General features: G+C 44.3%; 1 protein-coding gene across 1 annotated transcript in view; it reads right to left on the bottom strand.

Moving 5' to 3' along the window:
- Positions 1–741: 741 nt before the first annotated feature.
- RELB (RELB proto-oncogene, NF-kB subunit) overlaps positions 742–24,748 on the bottom strand; it is a 68,476-nt gene continuing 44,469 nt past the window's right edge. The window contains exons 10-12 of the mRNA XM_033956056.1: positions 16,462–16,530; positions 8,339–8,416; positions 742–3,244 (exon numbers count right to left, since the gene is read on the bottom strand). Of these exons, the coding sequence (XP_033811947.1) occupies positions 2,838–3,244; positions 8,339–8,416; positions 16,462–16,530 (554 nt within the window). The 3' untranslated portion in view covers positions 742–2,837. The remainder of the gene's footprint in view (positions 3,245–8,338; positions 8,417–16,461; positions 16,531–24,748) is intronic.

The following is a 24,748-nucleotide window of genomic DNA, read 5'->3' as shown; positions in this document are numbered from 1 at the left end:
ACACCCACGTGACACTAAAACACCATTGTGCATCAATAACCTTAGTTATTCCATTCAACCCACTATGAAGATATTGGGAGTAACACTGGACCAGAGCCTGACCATGAAAGACCAGGTAGACTCCTTGATTAGAAAAATCTCTCACCCTCTGGAAGCTTCGGTCCATCAGAGCTTACTCAATGTCTCATCATTTCAAATTCTAGTACAATCCCTTATACCGAGTCAACTCGATTATTGTAACTTTGCTTACTTGGCACTCCTCCAGAAGTATATGCAGCTATTGCAACTAGTTCAAAATGCAGCGGTTAGACTACTTTGTGGACTGAAGAAGTTTGATCACGTGACACCTTCCTATTGACTTTTACACTGGCTGCAGATGGAGACACGTGTGAAATTCAAGTTTGGTTGTTTTTGCTTCAAGGTACTTTATGGCTTAGCCCCTAAATAAATAACAGACCTTTTCTCTTTCTCAACCAACAAACATAGGTGAAGCTCACACCCGAATTTTGTTTCTCCACCAGTCAGAGGCTGTAAATTTAAAAGTCATCACCAACATCTTTTCTCACATCAAGCAGTTCTGAGGGGTAAAGACCTAGAACAATTACTCGTGCCTACTACCTATAGGGAATTCAGGAAACGTCTAAAAACACATCTGTTCCTGAAATACTTAGGAAACCAACCTATACAATCCTAGCCCTCAACAAATGATCTTTAGAACTGTCAATCACCAAGTCTATACTTTGTTGATTCCACTCTATCTTTAACATCTTTAATCATTGTAAACCATATAGAACTTCACGGTCCTGCGGTATATAAAAAATTGTTATTATTATTATTAACACTAGGCACTATTTATAGAATCCTAATTGGTAATTAAATTTTTTCTGATTGGCTGAAAACTGGCACAATTACCATGCCAATTAAAAAAAAAGTGGCACGTGGGATCCCAAAGTCAGGTGTTGATAGACTGCTTCAATTTAGAGCACCTAACAAAGGTATCCTTTATAGAACCTGACCCAATGTCAACAGCAGGCAAATGCATGCACCTAAATGTGGCACTTTAGTGTGTAATGTACAGTACTCTATAAGTTACATGCATATGTAAATGTTGGTCCTGTTCATACTGCCTTATTTTTTTTTTACAAGCAAAGTGAGTTGTGTATGTCATTTATAGAGCAGTGCTTAACAATCTACAAATTTAAGTGCACAAATTGCTCTTAAAATTAGGTGTGAGTTATAGAATGAAGGGGATAGTGGTTAATGCTGCTATATATATATATAGCTAGGCAGAAAGCCTTTGCTCCACCCCTGCACTATCAGGATAATACTGGAGCATTAAAAGAGGGAATATTCAGTGGTGCTATCCATATGGGTCCACTGAAAAAATTGAGGATAAGGGACTTTTATATTGAGCAGTAACTGCTAAATATAATTCCCTTTGCATACTGACCTGAGTGTCCAAGGGGGCTACAGAGCAGAAGGAGAAGGATGCAGAGTTTTACATTTTCAGGACAGGTGATAATATACTGATTTAATGTATCTCAACAGAAACGTTCCAAAAATCAACATTAACTGAACTAATCTATTTGCATATCTTTTAAATAGCAAACGGTCTGACGAATTCTGAAAGGAAAAATATGCAGATGGGGGCAATCGGAGGAACGCCCCCATATGTCTGCATGGATCGCTGTTGTGCGATCCGCAATCATGCGCAGACCATCTGTAGATGGTCTGCGCATGCCCGTCCGAGCCGGGGCTGTTTTTAAAAAAAAAAATTTTTCTTTTTTTCTAGGGCAGAGGGAAATGGAATGTGAAGCAGGCAAGTTTCAGAGAAAGGACGTTTGGAGCCCATGGTTTTAACCCGCTTAATTAAGCCTGTGGGTTAAAACCACGGGCTTGCACTACAGGGAATCTAGCCCTAAGATCTTGGCGGTGCTGGAGCGGGACGAGGGGCTTGAGAGAGACCGAGCGACGGACGTAGGACTTGCCGGGACACTACTGTTCCCTCTTCTTAAGGGAGGGGTTTTGTGCACACATAGGGAAGGGTGGAAGAGTTAGGGCAGCAGGAGAGATCGGGCTGCAGGAGTTCGGGGCAGGCAGGAGATCGGGGCTGACAGGGCAGAAGCAGGGCGGCAGAAGGCAGGGCAACCGGAAAGGGCTTGAGCAACTGGTCCTCAGCAGTCACTTGGGAGTGATCAGCCAGCCCAGTCGGTGTTGCAGGGTTTTGGATAGTGAATCGGGTTCCTGTATGTGCGGATTGGAGGATGGTCGGCAGAGAGGTAAGTGAATCGGGCCCGAGTCGCTAAGGGGTCGCTTACTCAGGTACACGATCAATTTGCTTTGTGAATCAAGCCCTTAGTTGGTGAAACAAATACCAGACAGTATTAGAAATTATATCCACAAAACAGGGGTAGCACAGGCAGTTATAGAAAATATTCTCTTATGCATACTGCCCTATTACATAACAGATCTCAAAAGGGCTGCAGCACTGTAAACTTCCCTCATACACACAAACCCTTCACATAACAGGGACAGCATTCACAAAGTGCCCCATTAAAGAACAGATACAGTTCAGGCAATGGTAGTACAAGTTTCTCTTGTACCTATCCCCATGATGATAGATCCCTTAAAAGAAAGAGCTCCTTTCCCCATAGGAACCATTACATGGAAGAGAGGTCCCTTTTTTCCATTCCGCACTCTTTTCACCACAGAAGATCTGTGTCTGAAACATAGAAACATGAAGGCCAAATGGCCCATCCCGTCCCTCTATCCACAACATCCACTATCTCCTCCTCTGCCTGAAGGTGCAGAGAGAAGACCTATGACTCCACACTGTGTTATGTCTGCTTAATATTTCCTTCATGTGGCAGCTGAAGCAGAAAGCTAGCAATATCCTCCTGGCACTCACTTGCACGCAAGCTACTCCCTACCAGTTGGGCAATGTTTGAGGAGCTGATATTAGAGCTCAATAAGTTCTCTGGAATAGACCCAACATATCCATACAGTGGCTCCCATAAAAACTCCTGCTGTATATCCTCATCCTGGGCTCCATTTAGAGATGAGAATTTCACTTCTGAGTTGTGCACGTCCATATAAGATGCAAGGTTCTGAGATTTGGAAAAACAGTCATAGTCTGAGAAAGAATCCTCAGCCTGGGAAACTGCATTTTTGGCTCCAGAAAATAAATCTGAGGAGGATGGCTGCTCCATGCCACATGGCTGCGAGAAGGCTGGCAAGACTGCACCTATTTGAAGAAAAGAATCCAAGAACTGAATGTAAACATATGCTCATCTGCAACAGGACAACAGAAAAAAAGCTCAATTAGCCCAACCTGTTGGTCCAGTTATAACTCAGCTGCCAGCTATGCAGCAGGGTCACTTGTAGGCAATCATTCCTTATCCAGGGCAATGTTTTTTTTATTGATTCACAACCCTCAAACAAGATCACATACTTAATCCATCACACACTTAATCCATACTCCTCGCCACAAACATGTTTTGCTACAAAACTATTTAATTAATATTTGGCTTTCTAGTGTGATCCTGATATACAATACCTGGTCAACAACTTGATGGGTTGATTGTTACAGTTGTCTGGGTTTGGCGCATCTAAGTAAGTCATCATGCTGCTCAGATATGGCAAGACCCAGCTAGCGGTAATAATCATGGATGTCTACGAGAACATATAACCTGATGTTTTTTTGTGAACTGTGTGACAAACCCGTAGCCAGCTTTGTCTCTGTAATGGATAAAAGCAGAGCACGGTCCCTGATCAGGAGAGCTGACCAGGTTAAAAGTAATGGCTGACTACCCCTCAGACAGTGAGGTAGAGCAGGTAGGGTTTAAACCTAAGAATTTACAGCAGAGAATGCCATATCAGAATAAGTTCATCAGAAAGCCTGATGGGACTTTTACTGAGAAATGGAGACCTAGTCCTGCAAGGTATTCACACTATCAGTCTAGGATAAATGAGAGTTATTTCCCTAGGGATTTCCTGCCCAACCCCTCTGCTCCTAGGAGAGAGGGGTGGGGCTATGACACAAGTAAAAGCAGAACCCTGTATCACAGAGAGAAGGGCAGGAACGGAGGTGAAGCTGAGGAATCAAGGCAAAAGCACCAGCAGCATAGCAGAGAGACAGGTGAGGAGAGAAGTCTCCCTCCTCAACCCCACAGTAGTGAGGACATGGAGATGACAGAGGACTTCTCAAGCCTGACCCCAGCTGCTGAGAAAGCTGAGGCAATGGATATCACTGAATTGCTTCAGGAAGCTGACTATAACCCAGAGGAAATGGAGGTTAGTCAATGAGGGGAAGTGAAACAAAGCAGGTTTGTGTGCTGGCTTTCTGTTAACCTGAGACCAGCTGGCCTTGATTAGCGAGTGCAGGAAAACCTCTCCGTTTTGCTCAGAGACTGCGAGGTGATTGTGTGATAAAGGGACTGTATCTGTGAATGTGTGAAGCCTCTGTGATAAAACCTCTACAAAGCTAATAGCTTATCTAATACCTTGCTGTGCTCCGACGGCTGGAAAGCTCAGCTGAGGCTGATGAGCTTGAGGGCAAGGCAGAGGTCTGAATGGAGCCTGAACTGGGAACTTTCTCTCTAAAGTTTGCTATTCTTTTCTACTGGCTAAGTTTATGCAGTTGACTTTCATTGTTGGGAAGTTTATTTTCATGATATTTCTGATTATTCAAACCCTGGTGAAGAGGACTATCTTTAAATAGAGAAAGTCCAGGGGAATGTAGTTATATGCCATACATGGACTTTGAGCCATTAAGACAATGCTGACAACTGTATGGTATTTTTGCTTTGTGCTTAATTTTTGCATTCCATGAGGGTGGCTGATAGTATTCAGACCCCCTGTTCAATAAAGCGTGAGAATGAGAATTTGAACATACCTGAATTGTGTCTCCCTTTTATTGGCAAAGTATCTCAGTGTGGCCTGGCAGACTATGTAGGAGCCTAGGTCTGTTTTACCTGAAAAGCCTTCCTCTTTCCTGAGGAAGCCACGCCGACAGGTCAGGATTCGGCACAGCTAAACCGCCTGCTGGTCAGAGCAGCTGATAGCTGTGTGACAACTGTAACCTGTAATCTGACTACAACATTAGAGTGTGTCTCTTTTCTCTTCCCTTTGCTTTATCTTTCCCTCCCTCCTTACCTCTGGTTTTGGAAAAGTGAAAGGTGCAAATACCATATACTCCAATTGATTTCTGGTGGTTCATTAATTTCCTTGCCACAAAGAATATTCAATCTTTATCTTGAATTATGTTTTTGTCTTTACCTCTCCACTGGAAGTTTATTCAATGCCTTGCGTACTATTACACTAAAGAAATATTTTCTGATGTTGCTCCTAAGTCTAACACCCTGGGCTCTCATACCATGATCTCTTGTGATGGAATACTGTTTTCTCTAAAAAATTAAAAAAGGTCTCCTTTACCTAATTTATACTGTTGAGGTAAATGAAGACCTCTATCAAATATTCTCACTTGTTTCCCCTTTCTTCTAGAGCAGGGGTAGGCAATTCCAGTCCTTGAGAGCCACAGGCAGGTCAGGTTTTCAGGATATCCACAATGAATATGTATGATGCAAATATCTCTAATGCTGTTATTGTGGATATCCTGAAAATCTGACTTGCTTGTAGCTCTTGAGGACTGGAATTGCCTATCCCTGTTCTAGAGCAGTGTTCTTCAACCTTTTTACACCTATGGACCGGCAGAAATAAAATAATTATTTTGTGGACCGGCATTGATCCGCGGACCGGCGGTTGAAGAACACTGAGCTAAGTCGTGGGCCAGACCCCGCCCATCTCTACCCAATCTCCGCCCCAGACCCCGCCCCCATAATAGAACTAATTGTAACACTATTTTTTTCCATTCATTTTTCACAGATACACAATATAATCTTTTTAACAACACATAAGGGTTAACCACAAAATTAAACTACACAAAGCACAGACAGCAGATGTAAATTCTCAAACTTGGCATAATTCAATCACTAAATTCAAAAATAAAAACATTCCCCCCTACCTTTGTTGTCTCCCTTCCTCCATGCTGTGCCTTACCTTCTGGCCTGCTCCTGCCTGGCCATTTTATGCCACCCCCGATGTTATCTTCAGGCCGGCTCCCTCTTTCTCACTGATGCAGTGCACCAAGCTGCGAGCATCGACTCCTTGTGCGTCCCGCGCCTCATCTGGAAGCCTTCCCTCTGATGTTGCAATGTCAGAATGAAGGCTTCCGGTTCAGGCGCAGGAGCCATTGCCTGTGGCTTTATGCACTGAATCAGTGAGAAAGAGGGAGCTGGCTTGAAGACAACACTGCATCGATCGCACCGTGGACCAGCGGTTGAAGAACACTGTTTTGGGCCTGATGCATGTGCTGGCCCTTTGGACTGGCAGGAAATTTCTGTGGACTGTGACCTTTCAGCACCGGTCCACGGACCGGTGGTTGAAGAACACTGTTCTAGAGCACAGTTCTTCAACCGCCAGTCCGCGGATCGGTGCCGGTCCGCAGAAAATTCCTGCCAGTCCGCGCAGGACCGGCGAGATCAACATCTTCAATTTCTTGCCGGTCCGTGCAGGACCGGCAAGATCGAGGAGCTGTAGTTGCGCAGGGCCGGAGAGATAATGGGGAGCCTCGGACTGTGCTTTCTCTCCTCCTAGCGGCTCTTCTTACAAGCGGAGCGATTCAGGAAGGAAGCCTTGGAGCTTTTGCTGAGTCGAGCAGCCTCTGATGATGCAACTTCCGTTTTCCTCAGAGGCGGTGTGACCCAACAAAGGACCCGAGGCTGCCTTACTGAATCGCAGCGCTGGCAAGTAAGGAGAGTTGCTGGGAGGGGAGAAAGCTGCTGGGCATGGTGAAAAAAAAAAAAAGGGACAGCTGTTACTGGACTTGGAGAGGGAGGAGAGATGCTGCTGGGAGGGGAGGAGGGAAAGGAGTCTGGGAAGCTGCTGGGCATGGTGAAAAAGCGATAGCTGCTACTGGACCTAGAGAGGGAGAAGGAGAGATGCTGCTGGGAGGGGAGGAGGGAAAGGGAAGAGAGTTACTGCTGGACAGGGGGAGGAGGGAAGGGAGAAGAAAAAAGGAAGGAAACAGTTTGCAGGGAGATTAGAGGAGGGGAAGGGGAGAGACAGGAAATAGATGGGAAGAGGGGTCAGTAGAGAAATTGAGAAGGACAAAGATGCTAGATCTGGTGTAAGAGAGATAAAAATGAAGAGAGCAGTGAAGCTGGAATGAATCGTGTAAAAAGGAGAGAGGGGCATAGGCTGGATGGAAAGGGGAGGGGGGCATTGAAAGAGACAGAGAGGGCAGACGCTGGAAGGAAGAGAGTGAAAAGAAGATGAAAGCAGAAACCAGAGACAACAAAAGGTAGAAACAAATAGTTTTATTTCTATTTTGTGATTAGAATATATTAGATTTGAAATATATATCCTGCTAGAGCTGGTGTTAGACATAACTGGGGACTGCAAAGTCCAGGCAGTGGCTTAGGGCTCTCTCTGACCAGGGGGGCAGTTGCCCTAGTTGCACTCCCCTAACCCTATTCCTGCTATGTGTGACTGTGGTATTCTGTTAGCATGATATTTCTGTGTAGCATTCTGTAATAATTTGGCTTATTCAGTTTTCTTGATAGTAGAGGGGATATATGTGAAGGGGAGGAGAGACAGGGGTTTTGTTGATCCTTGCTCTGTATTATTCGTATTTATAAAATGACAATTGTACAGAATATTGTTTCTTTTTATACTTTAATAAAATACATTCAGTATACAATCATAACTGAGGCTTGTGCGGATGGGATCAGATGGTTTGCGAGGACCGAGCTCACAGAGACGGGGCGGAAACGGGGTTTTTAAATTTCAGTCCTAGTAGTTTGCCGGTCCACAAAATAATTTTTTTTTCCCCGCCGGTCCATAGGTGTTAAAAGGTTGAAGAACACTGTTCTAGAGTATATGTATAGGCCCTGAAGTTTCATCTCCTATTTTGGTAGACTTTGTAAATCTAAATTCTCTCACTCTTCTCACACCATGACCCACCCTATGTCTTTTTTTAAGAGTGCTTCACCCAGTTTGATTGTTCTCTCACTTGCTGCTTTTGGTTAACTATTCTGGGCTTTGATACAAAGGCTCTATAGAATTGGTTATTAGCAGTGTATGGTCTTGGGCTTCCTAGTAAAAAGAATGTATAGATGCTATACTGCTCTGATTTTGGATTACAGGAGGCTGTATAGGTGGCATATTGCCTTAGCTTGGTCATGAAAGGCTGGTCATGAAAGGCTTGGGCCTGGCTACAAAAAAATTCTTTATAAGCAGTATACTGTTCTGGGCTTGGTTATGGAGCAGCATATCTAACCTGCAGTCAAGTCTGAGAATAAGTGATCTTTGTAGGTTGGCTTCTTCATCCTCCTCTTGGCTTCAATCCCATGTGGATCTGAGAGGGAAAGGGATCACAAAATATTTTAAGTGACACATGATAAAAATCTCTCAAATCATTACTCCTCTCCAAAGCATAGGAAACATCCATGCCATGCACTAACTACTCAAATATCCAGGGATAGGTGAATACAACATAAAATACTGTATGCCTATGGTCCAATGTGGACAACATTAACAAACTGCATTTACAAAAATGTCTTCTTGTATGTCCTGGAATGTATCGGGCATTACTTCCCCTGTTAAAAGAACCAAAATTTTAAATCAGCTTAAACATCATAAAGCGGATATAGTTTGCCTGCAAGAAACTCGTTTGACAGATCTTGAACATGCTAAGTTGGGAAGATAATGTATTCGCTAGGGACATAGGAAATCGATAAAGTCACAATAGTTTCTTGCTAATATCAGTTTTACAAAGCTATCCCAGGTTCCCAACCCTACCCAGGATAGATAAATGTACAGAAGTTCAACGTTGAGAAATGTAAAGTATTGCATGTGGGAAGCAGAAACCCAAGGTACAACTATACGATGGGAGGGATGTTATTGAATGAGAGTACCCAAGAAAGGAACTTGGGGGTAATGGTGGACATGACAATGAAGCCGACGGCACAGGGCGCAGTGGCCGCTAAGAAAGTGAATAGAATGCTAGGTATAATCAAGAAGGGTATTACAACCAGGACGAAAGAAGGTATCCTGCTGTTGTATCGGGCGATGGTGCGCCCGCATCTGGAATACTGCGTCCAATATTAGTCGCCGTACCTTAAGAAGGATATGGCGTTACTCGAGAGGGTTCAGAGGAGAGCGACACGTCTGATAAAAGAGATGGAAAGCCTTTCATACGCTGAAAGTGGAGAAACTGGATCTCTTTTCCCCGGAGAAGAGGAGACTTAGAGGGGATATGATAGAGACTTATAAGATCATGAAGGGCATAGAGAGAGTAGAGAAGGAAAGATTCTTCAAACTTTCAAATAATAAAAGAACAAGAGGGCATTTGGAAAAGTTGAAAGGGGACAGATTCAAAACAAATGCTAGGAAGTTCTTCTTTACCCAATGTGTGGTGGACACCTGGAATGCGCTTCCAGAGAACATAATAGGGCAGAGTACGGTACTGGGGTTTAAGAAAGGATTGGACAGTTTCCTGCTGGAAAAGGGGATAGAAGGGTATAAATAGAGGATTACTGCACAGGTCCTGGACCTGTTGGGCCGCCGCGTGAGCGGACTGCTGGGCATGATGGACCTCAGGTCTGACCCAGCAGAGGCAATGCTTATGTTCTTATGAGCCAGGCCTAGCTGGGGGTTCTGGTCTCTCATCCTTTTTTCTCCTTGTACTATGTGGCTGCAAAGGTGGCTTTTTATGTTACGCAGCTATGGTTAATTTGACTGTGGTTACTCTTAATGTTGATGGTATCCACTCTCCTATAAAACGTAAGAAAATTCTTACTTGGCTCCGGCAACATCATGCAGATGTTGCTTTCCTTCAGGAAACTCACCTAACTAGCGCTGACCATGAGAAGCTGCGCAGGGAGTGGGTCGGGGATGTGAAGTACTCTGCTTATAATGGAAGACAAGGGGGGGGGGGGTGCTATTCTGGTCCATAAACATCTACCCCTTCACATTCATAAGACCATTCAGGATAAAAATGGTCGTTATGTTTTGGTCCTAGGGGAACTATGGGGGTTCCAGTTTCTCCTCTGTAATTTGTATGCCTCATTCATAAGACCATTCAGGATAAAAATGGTTGTTATGTTTTGGTCCTAGGGGAACTATGGGGGTTCCAGTTTCTCCTCTGTAATTTGTATGCCTCGAATGTATATGACCATAGTTTTTACTCGGGGTTGTTGGGTATTATAGCTCAATATCCTACCTATCACTTGGTTGTGGGGGGTGATTTTAATTTTACAGCTGACCCGACTATAGACTGCTCTCCTGCCAGGCCGCGGCCCAAGAATACTGCACATCAGGGTGTGTCCTTCCTCTGTGATCAGTTAGCAGTGGTGGATGCCTGGAGAACTCTTCATCCCTTTGATCGAGAGTATACACTTTACTCCCATACTCATTCCATGTATTCTAGATTAGATTATGTTCTGGTGTCCCATGCTCTATTCCTCCAGGGTGGATACAGTTTCTATTGAAGACACCACGCTCTCGGTTCATTCGGCGGTAGTGCTGACCATGGCGGTCACGGAGCGACAGGGGGGATAGCTCCTGGCGGTTTCCTGCCGCTTTATATTATGATAAGAAGTTTCCTGAGTATTTGCGCGCCCGATGGTTGGACTACAACTCGTATAATAATACTTCTGATGTCGACCCGGTGGGATGCTTCTAAGGCAGTGCTGTGGGGCCATATCATCCAATATATGGCCACTATTCGAAAACAACAGGGGGAAAAACTTCTTGCCCTGTCTGGGCGGTTGGCAGAGTTACGTAAACATCATCGAGTAACCTTAACGGGGACGGACAGTCAGCAAATTCAATCTCTGCGTTCCCAGATTAATGAGATATTAATGATCACCATGCCCGCCAGGATATCTATTATCAAAAATTTCATCTCTATCAGTGGGGCAGAAAGGCGGGCAAACTCCTTGCGAACTTGGTCCGTCCTTTTAGGAAGAAACAACTTATTCGGTTGGTGCAGAATTCTCAGGGAGAGAGCTTCACTCAGGAATCTCAAATTCGGGAGCAATTGTGGAATTCTACAGCGCACTCTACGCGAGGAGGGATCTCACGGAAGAGGACCGGGATCATTTTTTTGGGGATATATGTCTTCCACGGCTGTCTGAGGTTCAGGCAGAGCAGCTGAATGCCCCTATTCTTTGGAGGAAATTCGGCTGGGGATCACAAAGCTGAAACTTACTAAATCGCTGGGTCCCGATGGGTTTGGCCCAGAGTATTATAAGCTACTGCCTGATCTGATTGCACAGCCCCTGGGAAATTATTTCAATTTCCTCTCCACTACCACAGCGGGCCTCATTAGCAATCTAGCTCATATCACCTTGCTCCCGAAACCTGGAAAGGATCCCAAGTAAGTCGGTTCTTATCGCCCAATCTCCTTATTAAACCAGGATGTTAAGTTGTTGGCCTCTATCATGGCGGCTCGGCTGAATGTGTTCCTCCCTCAGCTCATTGGGGATGACCAGGTAGGATTTATTCCCCAGCGGTATGCATCAATGAATCTTCTCAAGGCGTTGACCGCGATTCATGAACACAGGAGGGGGGGGGGGGGGGGTACCTCTGTGATTGTTGGGCTCGATATGGAAAAGGCCTTTGACAGTATCTTAGCAGTACCTTTTTTGGGTGTTGAGGGAATATGGCATGGCTTGGACCATCCTCACCTGGATTCAGGGCCTTTATATGAAGCCACAAGCACGCCTCATTATTAATGGAGGCCTTCCCATTGTGTCAGGGGACGCGTCAGGGTTGTCCCCTCTCTCCTCTGTTGTTTGTCTTAGCCATCGAACCGCTAGCTATTAAGATCCGTTCTAGCTCTGCTTTGCGTGATATCTAAATAAGGAAGGCGGAGTGTCGTATTACCTTGTTTGCAGACGATATCCTGCTTTTTCTGGACCAGGCCCCACTTCACTTACCGGTGGCGTTGTGCTTGGTGTCTGAGTTTGGTATTCTTTCGGGTCTTAAAGTGAACTGTGAGAAATCTGATTTGTTACCTCTGACGGGACTTGGCTGGGAACCCTGGCACGCTGGACTACAGATCCCCCCAGTACACGAACCGATGCGGTATCTTGGTATTTATCTGCATAAGGAACCCAGGATTATGTACAAGTGTAATATTTTGGCTGCTGTTGATAAAATTCAGGCTCTTTGTTCTGCGTGGCGGGATCTCCCACTGTCCCTATTGGGGAGGGCAGCGTTGCTTAAAATGATCTTATTGCCCAAATTGTTAAATCCTCTACAAATGGTGCCCTTCTGGGTGTTGCAGCGGGATATCTGAAAAATTCGATCTCTCTTCTCCGTGTTTCTCTGGCGCCACCGGACAGCGCGTATTGCTTATGTGAAGCTGATGCTTTTTAAGCAGGAGGGGGGCCTGGGTCTCCCTGATGTTCGTACATATAATGTGGCAGCTCTAATGCGCTTAGTTCATGAGGGGGTGTCAGGGATGGCTAGATTCTCTCCGTTGGGATGGATGACAGGTTGGTGTGTACCATTTACCTTTTTGAATCTTGTACATGCACCTAGTGGTGTAGGAGGAGCGTTGCCATCCAAATTGCAGTTTTTGCATCCTTTTTGCCAGGCTTAGCGGTGGTGGCGTCGGGCGCAGGCTCGATCTCCACGGGCTTCTCCCTTTTTGCAACTTCAGGGTAATCCCGGCTTTCCCCCGGGTCTAGGCCGTTTCCCATTTGCTGCTTGGGTTTCTAAGGGGGCCTTGACTCTTTCTCATATGCTGGACAGGACTACGGGTGTTTTTGATTCTTTTGCCCAATTTCAGGACAAGCGGGACATTCCCAAAATTCAATTCTTTGCCTATTTACAAGCTCGCCATTACTATCAGAGTCTTTGTTTGCAGTTTGACGAGGAGTTGGCTTGCAGACCCCTCGATGTGCATTTACTGAGTGTACCGGCTGCTTTGAGTTCTCTTTCGGTTTGGTACAGGGTGGTTCGTTCCTCTGCTTCTCAGTGGCATCTGATCTTGTTATGCGATACATGGAACCGGGATCTGGCTACACAGTACACTCCTGACTCCTTTTTGGAACTTTTTCAAATCTTGCATGCATTTGTGAAATCCGCGGCCTGGCAGGAGACCCAATTTAAAATTCTTCACCGGGCTTACATCACTACAGAACGAGGTGCTCGCCTTGTTTTGTGGGAGGAGTCTGTGTGTGCTAAGTGCAGAGGGGCTCCTGGGACGTTCCTACATTCCTTCTTGGAGTGTCCTGAGCTCTCCCTATGGAACTTCTCCTTTGTGCAGCTTCGCTTAGTGGGATTACAAAACGTTGCTTCTTGGTGACCAGCCCCTGTTAGAAGAGCAAGGCCTCACTGTCCCTCAGAGGCAATTTATTTATCTGACTTTGTTGACGGATAAACACCTGATATTACAATATTGGACTCAAGCAGGGCCTATCCCTTTGGATTGCTGGATTCATCAGATGATCGAGCTGGCACGTTTTGAGCTTTGCTATCATAAACGTTCCTCCAACCCTGAGGTGCTGGCCTATTTGGCCCTGTGGAAGGTGTTCCTACCATTACCTCTGGTCTCCAGAATTGGGGGTAGGGGGTGGGGAGTGACTGAATGGGGATATGGTGTGCATGGTGTATGCTTGTGGGTACGACTGGTTTGACTAGTGCAGTGTGAGTGCTGTCCCTCGAGCAGGGGACTCCTGGGGTGGGTATGTTATATTGATAATTTATGGAGCTGATGAGGGAAACGGACTGATTTTGCTCTTGGATATTCCTGTGTCTTATTGTTGTGCTAAGTGCTTTTGTTGTTGAATATTGTATTCTCTTTCGTGGTTGCCTCTGCTATTTTATTTTACCCATGTACTTCGCTTGTTTCTATTGTTGACTCAATAAAAATGATTAAAAAAAAAAAAAAGGATGACACATCAAAGGTTCCTTTTGTGAGATGCTTATGACAATCTAGAAATTTTTTGTGGTGATTCAGAAAGTCAGAAGCCTTTGTCTAAGAGAGAAAGTATTAAAAGAGAGCATGCTCTGTAATATAGTCTTGCAGCAGAAAATTCAATATGTGATGAGTTAGCATGGAGGCTCAGAATACTCGCCTATCAAGTGTTCAGTATTTTAACTTCTCTGTTATGTAGATTCCACAACCAACAAATATGGCAATTATTTATTTAATTATTTAAAAAGAACAGTCTTCATGATTTTATGAAGGGGTATTGCGATACCCTCTCTAGGAGGGGAGCCAGACTCCAATACTTCAAAAGCTCCAAACAAGGTACTTCCTCTGTTTTATATTTAAGGGGTATTATCTGAACTATCTCAGAGACAAATCAATGAAATGGAATGCTTTCTGAAGGCTATCAGGAGAAGTTTTGTGGTTCTTGCTCATCTCCCAGAAAAAGTTGGAAATCGACTCTTCAGAGTACTCCTCTTGGGTGGTATATGGAAGAGAGCGGGGTACATTCTCTGACCCAGGAAAGAGTTCCTCTGCCAATGTTAACGCATGTGTCAGCCCCCAATTCTCAACGTGGAGCCATAATGCAGGATCTTCCCTGTGATTGATGCTCTGATATATTCCCAGGCTGGGCTCAGGCTGGCAGCAAGCACACTGTAAACCTATGTAGACTGCTTAAGCCTTGAAAGTTTGTCTTTGAGCATAGCCCAGATCTCCTCCCAGAAAGGTGTCAGTGCAGGTTATGAAGCTGGTGTGGAGGCAAGTTGTGGTATGGGCTGTTGAGATGTAGGAATCCTTGAGAATCCAGAAAGCAGAAAGTGGTCGATGTTTCTCCAGTGATGAAGACCCTGATGCAGGGGAGGCGTCAGCACTGTGCCTAGGTGGTGAACCGTGGCAATGGTTCTTGGGTCTCATGATATCAAACGCCTCCAACGGGTCCAAAATGCAGCCATCCGCCTCCTACACAACCTCAACTACCACGATTCCATCTCCCCGGCACTCCATGCTGAACACTGGCTCCCAATTAGCCAACGCTGTACTTTCAAAGCCCTGACAATTGCCCACAAGAGAATCTACTCCACCACCCCCTCCTACATAAAATCCAAACTTCCCATCTACAACCCCACTCGCACCCTCCGCTCAAAGTCAGAGATACGCCTATGCACCCCCCCTGGAAGATCCCTGCTCACAAAAACTGCCCACAAACGATCCTACAGCCACTTCATTCCACACCTCTGGAACCCCCCCCAACTTAGACAACAGAACTCATTATTAACATTCCGTAAATCGGTAAAGACCCTCCTCTTCAATTAAAGATCTCCTCTGTCTTCTCCCCCCCTTAGGCCCCATCCTCCACTCTCCTACCACCTTCCCGAAATTCCAGTATGACCCTCTCTTACTCTATCCACTAACAAATTGTACCTATACGCTTATAACTTTCCTTAAACTAAACTACTGTATTTCCCCCTTCTCTCTCTCTGCTTACTCTCCCTGTATTTAATTCTCTCCAAAAACTAAATCCAATCACTAAACCTGTTGTACCACTTATATGTCTAGTTGCTCCCCACTGTGTATGTTCATTTGTAAACCGTTCTGAGCTATTGGGAGGACGGGATAAAAATCTAAATAAATAAATAAATGATGCATCAACAAAGAGAACATTCTAGATGCTGCATCAGTGCACGACGTTGAGGCAAGTTTTGCATCTGGTGACAAGTCCCCTGCCATGCCTGAAGTTGATGCCAATCCAAAATGTTTAGGACACTGGTTTTTGTGGACTTTAAGAGGTCTCCTTCATTGAATGTCCCAGTATTCAGGACCTGAGAACTAAACACCTCAGTTATGGGCATCAGAGCCTGAAATGATCGTTTTGCACAAAGTCTCCTGGCCCCTTCGAGTGATAAAGGGAAAAAGACAACGGACATCAAGCTCAATGGATCAGGAAGCTCAAACATGCAATATACTGAAAAATGTTAACATTCTTTGGCTAAAAAAATGCTTCGGAGGCCCCGTCATCGGCAAAACCGTGAATTCAAAATGCTTTAAAATGAAAAGTAGAAGGAAAAATGACAAAATATAAAGTAAGATGAGAAAAACTCACAAGGGAAAGCACCAAAGAGGAAAATGATTTGACGCACTGAGGGAAAATTGACAGAGAAACCTCTCTGCTCTGTGGAAAATTAGAGAATGACAGTCCTGTACTCTAGTATCAGGTGAAAATGAACCTGTTTATGCATGGTGGGGGCACTGTCTGTAAGATTTAAAGTGATACCATACTAGACGGTGTCTGCACTGGGCTCCATCCGATGACATCACCTGCTTGTCCTCAGAAAATGACTAATTAGGTTGCAGACTTTCCAAGATACACTTTAAAATCAACATATTAAAACAGAAATGTTGCAAGGCAGAATGGAAGGAAACACTAGGGCACCTCCCTGAGTCTTGAGAATACCCACCTGGGCCTGATAGTTCCCCTATGATATCAGGTAAACCTCGCTTCCGCTTCTGATCCACACCATATGTATCTGGAAGGGACAAGGAGAGTGAAAAAAATTTCTTTGGTCTGTCCAGGAAAACTGACACCTTTTCTAATTATAGTAATGGAGCACTGTGTTTACCCAAATTGGAAAAAGAGATTAGGTTCTTACCTTGATAATATATTTTCCAGTAGATAGGAACAGTATGCTGAATCTTTGGGTACTCTGTCCATTCTCACGAGTATACCGCAGAAAGATATTAATCACAGCTTTTGAAACCTCCTCCTTCTCCCAGGAGTCTACTGCCCCCACCAGTTCATTCCAAAGCATGCAAGAGCTCTAGAGTAAAAGACAGGAGAAAGAGGGACACGGGGAACTCCTCAAAACCAAGGTTCTGATCTGCTCATATAATGTTATAACAGACAATAATGAAATGAACACACATTACTATTGAACAGTAAAACACATCAAATAAAAGCACCAACTTGAATATAAGTGGAGCTCAATTATCTCTTTAGATTCTATTTACAAACTGATTCTGAACCCATAGTCCGACTGGCAGAGAAGTCTTAGCTATGGAGAGGACCATGAAGCATAAGACAGAAACAGACTCATCATAAATTATTGGACGGTGGGGGGGATTCAGCGTACCATTCCTATCTACTGGAAAATATATTATCAAGGTAAGAACTTAATCGCTTAGATTTAAGCAATTCATAAATTAAAAAAATATATATATATTTTTTTTTCCAGTGCAATAGGAATGGTATGCTGAACCTTAGGGACATACCTAAGTAGTCTCCAAAGTCCCGGGTGGGACAGAGAAGCCTGCTTTCAGTACCAAAGATCCAAAAGCAGAATCCTCTTGTGCTGCCACATCCCCCTATAGACTTTAGTGAAAGTGTGTAGGGAAAACCATGTTGCAGATCTACATCTCTCTTCCGGAGGTATCACCCTCAATTCTGCCCAAGAGGAGGCTACTCCTCTCGTTGAATGTGCATTCAACAAAACCGGTGGTTGTTTGCCACAGACAATGTAGGTAGAGGAGATCACTGTCCAAATCCACTGGGAAATGGTGGCCTTGGAGGCTGGCTTGCCTCGGGTTGACTTTTTGGTTCGAACAAAGAGATGGTCCGATAGCCGAAACTCATTAGTCACTTCCAGCTGCGGATTCCAGCAGCTTTAAAGCCTTGACTTTCTTCTTAGAATCCATAGGATGAAAGGCTAGAATCTCAAAAAAGATATAGCAGAATTAGAATAGGTTCAAAGAAAAGTGACTAAGATGATAGGGGATGGAACGCCTCTCGTATGTGGAAAGACTAAATAAATTAGGGCTCTTCAACTTGGAAGAGAGAGGGGTGAGGGGTGATATGATTGAAGTCTACAAAATTTTGAGTGCTTTAGTACAAGTACAAGTGAATTGAGATGACTGGGGCTAAGGTGAATCAATCTTGAGCTCACAGAGACTCAGTAATAATGTCTAGCAGGGCCATAGGAGGCTGAATTTTCCATTACTTTGAGACAGTACTGGGATCATGACTGAACTTTCATCTACTGAATCACTGTCCAATTGACAATCAGAGTCTGCTTCCGTAGAAACGCTCTGAAGATTCTGAGAGGCATGCACCGAAGGTTGCTCTTCAGCTGACCTAAATTGCGTATTTTGGCTGTGTGCATTCGCCTGCCAGAGCAGATTAATAAACTCTGGGGTAAAGATCTTAGTAGGTAACTCTCCTTCCCCTTTAGAAGGGAGGAAATGCCTCTTCTTTGGCTGTGAAGCCTCTGTGCCAATTTGGCACACTTTGCCGCTGTTCTGGTTCTCCTGGGGAAGTTTTTGCTCCTCTTACAGTTTCAAAAGCCATATGCCATGCCCCAGAGACCATGTGGAACTAAACTTCAAGTTCCCGCCTTTCCACTTCACTCGACACGGCATCCACTGCCCATCCTTCACATACAAGGCATGATATTAGTGTATTAGAGACATAGGACTCCATCCCTGGCTCCTTGGAAGCAAAACAGGGTGTTTTGGAGAAGTTTGAGAACTTAGAAAAAAAAATATTGGGAAAATCCAAGATGGCCACTGCTGGTGAATTTTAGTGCTAAAAAACAGCTTAAAATCACTTCAGGGCTGACCAAAAACCTAAAAATAAAAGGATTTTACAGAAGGGGGACCAAGGCCCTAGCTGTAGAAACAGTTAAAAACAGCTTTTGAAGACACCCTCCCCCCCCCCATTTTTCCCACAGGCCTTACTCACTGGGGAAATACTGCTGCTGCTGCTTCCAGTCACTTTACTGGGATATTCAAGTTGCCAGCTGGACCTCCATGGACCAACCCTTAATTCCCCCACTAAAAAAAAAGGGGGGGGGGGAAATGGTGCTTGAGATAGTATTGGGGCTCCTTCAAGGATACTCATAGCACCTATCCAGATTTCTGACCATTCTCCTATTTGGGTGGAGGTGGAATTTGGGGGGCCTTCCCTCTCCCTTGTTTTTCTAGAGATTGAATGATTCTCTTTTAGGGTATCATATGGTATGTGATGATTTCAAAAAATGATACTGGTGAGGTATCTGATAGCTGTCTTTGGGATGCTTTAAAGGTTGTTTTAAGGGGGCACATTATCAAATGGGGTGCTAGGAAGAAACGTGAGAGGGAGCAGAAACTTTGCTGGAGAGGTTGGTGTCTCTAGAATGTCAGCATAAAAATTGATCTTCTGCTCGATTGTGGCAATGACTCCAACAAACTCGAGCAGATTTGAGTGCTTTGCAATTGGCCCAGTTAGACTTTCAGCAGCAGTAATTCAAATAATGGTTTTGAGTATAGCAATAAATCCGGAACCTTGCTAGCGAGGTATTTATGGAGGAGGCAGGCAGTGCAGGTCATTCAGAAAATCAAAAGTCCTAAGCATATGTTACACTATGCGGATGAGGAGATCCAGAATGTTTTTCATTCCTTCTACAAGACTTTGTATACTGACTCCTCTACAGGGGGCAAGGGTTTGTGTCATCTTATCTGGACTGGGTGCACTTGCCTCCACTGTCTTCTTCAGATTGTGCCAAGCTTGATCTCTCAGTGACCTTAGAGGAAATTTTGTTGGCTAAGGCTGGCAGTGCACCTGGCCTAGATGGTTTCACCTCCCATTTTTATAAGCTTTTTTGTGGCAAAGTGAGTCCTTTGTTGGCATGGGTGGGAAACGGACTACTGATGGGCAACTTTCTGCCTCCTAGTATGCAAGAAGCCGGATCTCAATCCTGCTTAAGCCTGGGAAGGACCCAGCCTCTTGTTCTTTCTTTAGGCATATTTCCTTCCTCAATATAGATGTGAAGCTCATAGTGAAGGTTTTGGCAGACAGGCTCGCTCTTGTCATCCCCTCCTTGAAACATGCTGACCAGTCTGGCTTTGTTTCTAAACATCAGGTAGGGGATAATATTAGCGGAGAAAGCATTTGACTGAATCCGTTGGTACTTCTTATGGCAAGTATTACAGAGGCGGGGTTTAGGTGAGAGGTTCTGCACTTGGATACGGAAGCTAAATGAGGCACCCTTGGCACAGGTGAATGAGGGTTACTCTTCTATCTTCCATATTCAGCGGGGGAATCGAAAAGGATGCCCACTTTCTCCACTCCTATTTGTGCTGTCCATTGGAGCCTTTGGCTCAGAGAATACGAGATAATCCAGACATAAAGGGTTTCCAAATGGGGACTCAGCATCACAAGCTAGCTTTGTTGGTGGATGATATCTTGTTTTACGTAAGCCAACCCCAGCAGTTTCTAACTGCAATTATGCAGGAATTACAACTCTATGGCCAAGTCACGGGGTTTAAAGTGAACTATGACAAATCTGAAATTTTGGGAATTACCACTCCACAACCTAAAGAGGATAGCCTTTGGCAAGCTTTTCTGTTTAAGTGGGCTCCCAGTCAAATTAAATATCTCGAGGTCCAAATAGCTAGAGATCCCACTCAGTTATACTCTTGCAACTATGAGGTCTTGCTGGGTCACATTAGAAATGATTTGAATACTTGGCACTCCCTGTGGGTGTTGTGGGGGAAGATTGCAGTGCTTAAGATGAATGTCTTGCCTCGTTTGCTTTTTCTTTTTCAATCCCTCCCTATCCCAGTTTCTAGGGGTGCACTAGAGGTACTCCAAAGGGAATTTTCTCAGTTTGTGTGGGGTAATGGCTCTCCAAGACTGTCTAAATCTTTTTTATGGCAAGGTCCTGAGTGTGTGTGGGGGGAGGAGGGTGCCAAACTTGGTGTGGTATTACTGGGCGGCTCAGCTTAGGCAGCTATTTGACTGGGAGTTTTCTCTGGATAAACCAAGTGTCCTGTTGTAACAGGTTAGCACCCCTGTGTTTCCCTTATGCCATCTTGTCTGGGCCTCATACCTTGGGACTCTTCTGAGGAGGGGTTCTTTGACTAATCCTCATGTTTGTCATCTGGTGGGAATATGGCACAAAGTGCGACAGAAATTTGGAGAGTTCCAAAAGTCTCTTCACTTTCCTCTATTAAATTTGAACCTACTTTAAGGGTGGGAAGGGATGTTGGGGAGATGATCCCATTTGAGGAGTTATGAGATCTCAATCAGTTGTTCCCGAGGGATGTTTTCCCTACCTGTAAGTCAAGCATTTCATCTCATACTGAAAAATTAGAAAATTTATGTATTGCGTTAGGTAAACTGAAGGGTTCCATTTCACTGATGTATAGGTATTTTTTTATAACCGCACATTTGTGAAATATAAATTTATAACCTCTTGGGAAAGTGATATGGGTGTTGAACTTTCTAGGTCTGAATGGAAAAAAGTGTTTCTTGAAGTTTCTAAATCTTCTAGGCATGTGCTGATTAAGGAAAATGCTTACAAGATCCTTACCTGTTGGTATTATAGTCCTGATCATTCAGGCTATGTTTCCACAATCTGCTACTGATATTTGATGGCGATGCTTACTAGACAAAGGTATCTTTTTCCACATATGGTGGACTTGTGAGAAAATACATTTCTGGTCCTCTGTTACCCGAGTTATGAAGAAAGGCTTAAGCTCTTATATTTTGCTGGACCCTCAGGTGTGTTTATTAGGTCTTCATAACAAGAGAGGACGCAGGTGGCAAGTCTGATTTAAGAGACTGTGCTTTAGAGCTGCCAAGTGCATTAAAATGGAAACAATCAAGTGGTCCAACATTGCTGGACTGGCACTTGAAGCCGACCTCTTTAATAGTTCTGGAGCAGTTAACTGATAAACATCATGGATGCTTTGATCCCACTCATGAACTTTGGATACATTTGGACATGATTATGCACGACTCAGTTGGAGTTTGATAGGATTACATTACTGCTTTATTTTCTTTCTTATTCCACAATTTCTGTTTTATAACTTGCTGACTTACACTGTCAAACTTTATATGTATTGATGGGGGGATGGGAACTAGGCATATGTGTATAAGCTTTGCACTATATAGTTTGGATTTGTATATGATTTTTGTGGTTCCCATGAATCAGTGCTGTTTTCACTCCAGTGTGGGGCTGTTGTGTGTATTCTCTCTTTCATTTAAAATGGTTAATAATTTTTTTTTAAAACAAAAAAGGTATGGGTGGGGAGGGGGAGAGACGAAATGCAGCCAGCACTGTAAGTGCCCTGAAGGAACACTATTAGTGCCTGAACAGCTTGTGCTACAGTCCCTGACCAAGTCAAAGGGGCGAGCAAACTCCAAGGGAATAGACCCTGAGCTCCACTAGTCTTCAGCAGGCTGACTGAAACAGGTGCTCGAAGGATATACCTGCCTGCTGCAGATTTAAAATCTGCTCTTCTTTACGCAGACAGAGTAGACCCTTATCAAAAGGGATCTCTGATTTTATGAAAAAGACTGCAACTAGAGTGAAAAACCATAAAACTACTGCAAAATAAAAAATAAACCAAGCAGATCAGAAGACACTTTTCATGTTTGCCTGCAGAAAGAGAAACTGAAGGGGGCAGTAGACTCCTAGAAGGAGGTGATTTCCAAAGCTGTGATTGACATCTTTCTGCAGTATGCTCACGAGAATGGTGGTGTTCCGCAGGGGTCGGTGCTAGGACCGCTGCTATTCAATGTATTCATAAATGATCTAGAAACAGGGACGAAGTGCGAAGTAATAAAATTCACAGACGACACCAAACTATTTAATGGGGCTAGGACTATAGAAGACTGCGAAGATTTACAAAGGGACCTGAACAAACTAGGGGAGTGGGCGACGAGATGGCAGATGAAGTTTAATGTAGAGAAATGTAAAGTCTTGCAAGTAGGAAACAGAAACCCGAGGTACAGCTACCAGATGGGAGGGCTGTCATTGAGTGAGAGTACCCAAGAAAGGGACTTGGGGGTAATAGTGGACAAGACAATGAAGCCGTCGGCACAGTGCGCAGCGGCCGCTAAGAAAGCGAATAGAACGCTAGATATAATCAAGAAGGGTATTACAACCAGAATGAAAGAAGTTATCCTTCTGTTGTATCGGGCGATGGAGTACTGCGTCCAATATTGGTCGCCATACCTAAAGAAGGATATGGCGATACTCGAGAGGGTTCAGAAGAGAGCGACACACTTGATAAAGGGTATGGAAAACCTTTCATATGCTGAAAGATTGGAGAAACTGGGGCTCTTTTCCCTGGAGAAGCGGAGACTTAGAGGGGATATGATAGAGACTTACAAGATCATAAAGAGCATAGAGAAAGTGGAGAGGGACAGATTCGTCAAACTTTCGAAGACTACAAGAACGAGAGGGCATTCGGAAAAACCAATGCTAGGAAGTTCTTCTTCACCCAGAGGGTGGTGGACACCTGGAATGCGCTTCCAGAGGGCGTGATATTGGGGTTCAAGAAGGGATTGGATGTTTTCCTGAAGGAAAAGGGGATAGAAGGGTAACGATAGAGGATTACTATACAGGTCCTGGATCTGATGGGCCGCCACATGAGCGGACTTTTGGGCATGATGGACCTCTGGTCTGACCCAGCAGAAGCATTACTTATGTTCTTAATGAACAGAGTACCCTAAGGTTCAGAATACCATTCCTATTGCACTGGAATAAATGTTGTGGATAAAAGAAGACCTGCTTTTTTTCTCCAGACCAATGTTACAAAAGATTTCCCTGTATTTAGTAGAGACATCAGGCCATTAAAGGAGGCTTAGCTAATCTTGATTTTATTCCCAGAATACCAGATCAGAATCAGCCTGCCCTGACAACCCACAATCAGTGAATTTCAATCCAGCACTAAAAACTCCAGGAATGAGCACAATTCAAGAATCTCATTAAGATTTTCTCAACCAAAGTAAGCCAAACAAGATGGGCCAGTCCTGATTTGGTTACAGTATATATGATTTGAAGCTCTAATATTCCTATAAAGAGGGCATCTTTCACAAAAAGCCCATTTGGTAGTAATTTTATAAAGCATTTTTCACATGTAAAGCAAGTTTCAAATGATTCTTTTCTATGCTTCTGTGTTTTACCATCCATTGTGCATGACTGAGGCTGCTCCTAGGTTGATATTATCACAGGGTAGGCCCTGCGACTGAGCAGGGTAGTGAAAGAACGCGTATGCCTAGGGCTGGGCAAGGGAAAATACTCTCCCAAAGAGATAAAACACTACCCACACCAACACCTCAGCCCAGAACTACAGCCAGGCAAGGAAGATTCAGTGAAGAGCAAGGAAGTACCTATTTGTTTTCGCCTGAGTTAAAGAAGGGAGAACAATGGGTAAGTGGTGCTAAAAGTACTCAGGATATTGTTCCTAGGGGGAGGATGCACCACCCATCTCCTAACATTAATGGGGGACACAATTCCAGGCAACACCAGGAACATTCTAGTCCTCAATTTAGCCAGGAACAAGCTATACCTGTTGCTCATTATCCTGAGGCTTATAGGGACCAGCAGCTGTGCTCAGAGAGGAGGTAGCCACTGAACCAACCCACACTAGAGCAGAGGAGACAGAATGGAGACAGGAGACCAGTTCCAAGAGCACGCAGCAGTATACCTCAGCCTAACACCCAGGTCAGATCTAACTTTATGGAAGCTGAAATGTTACATGAATTCATGAGGGAAGCTTCTGATAATGAAGACATTTTAGACCAGGAAGAATCCATGGACTTTAAAGACGTTGATGCTGACCAGTGGGCTATGGAAACCAATGGGATTTAAAGGAAGTTAGGCTGAGACTGGTTGTGCTAATTAAGGAGCTGGCTGTCTCTGTAACCTTTAAGGCAAAAAAGAGGTTACTAAAAGCCTTAGTGGCTTGTGAGGGTCCCTT

This window comes from Geotrypetes seraphini, chromosome 8 (genome assembly GCF_902459505.1).
Source record: "Geotrypetes seraphini chromosome 8, aGeoSer1.1, whole genome shotgun sequence".
Classification (NCBI taxonomy): Eukaryota; Metazoa; Chordata; class Amphibia; order Gymnophiona; family Dermophiidae; genus Geotrypetes; species Geotrypetes seraphini.
Note: the sequence above shows the minus strand (reverse complement) of the source record. Positions and strands in the feature narration are given on the sequence as shown.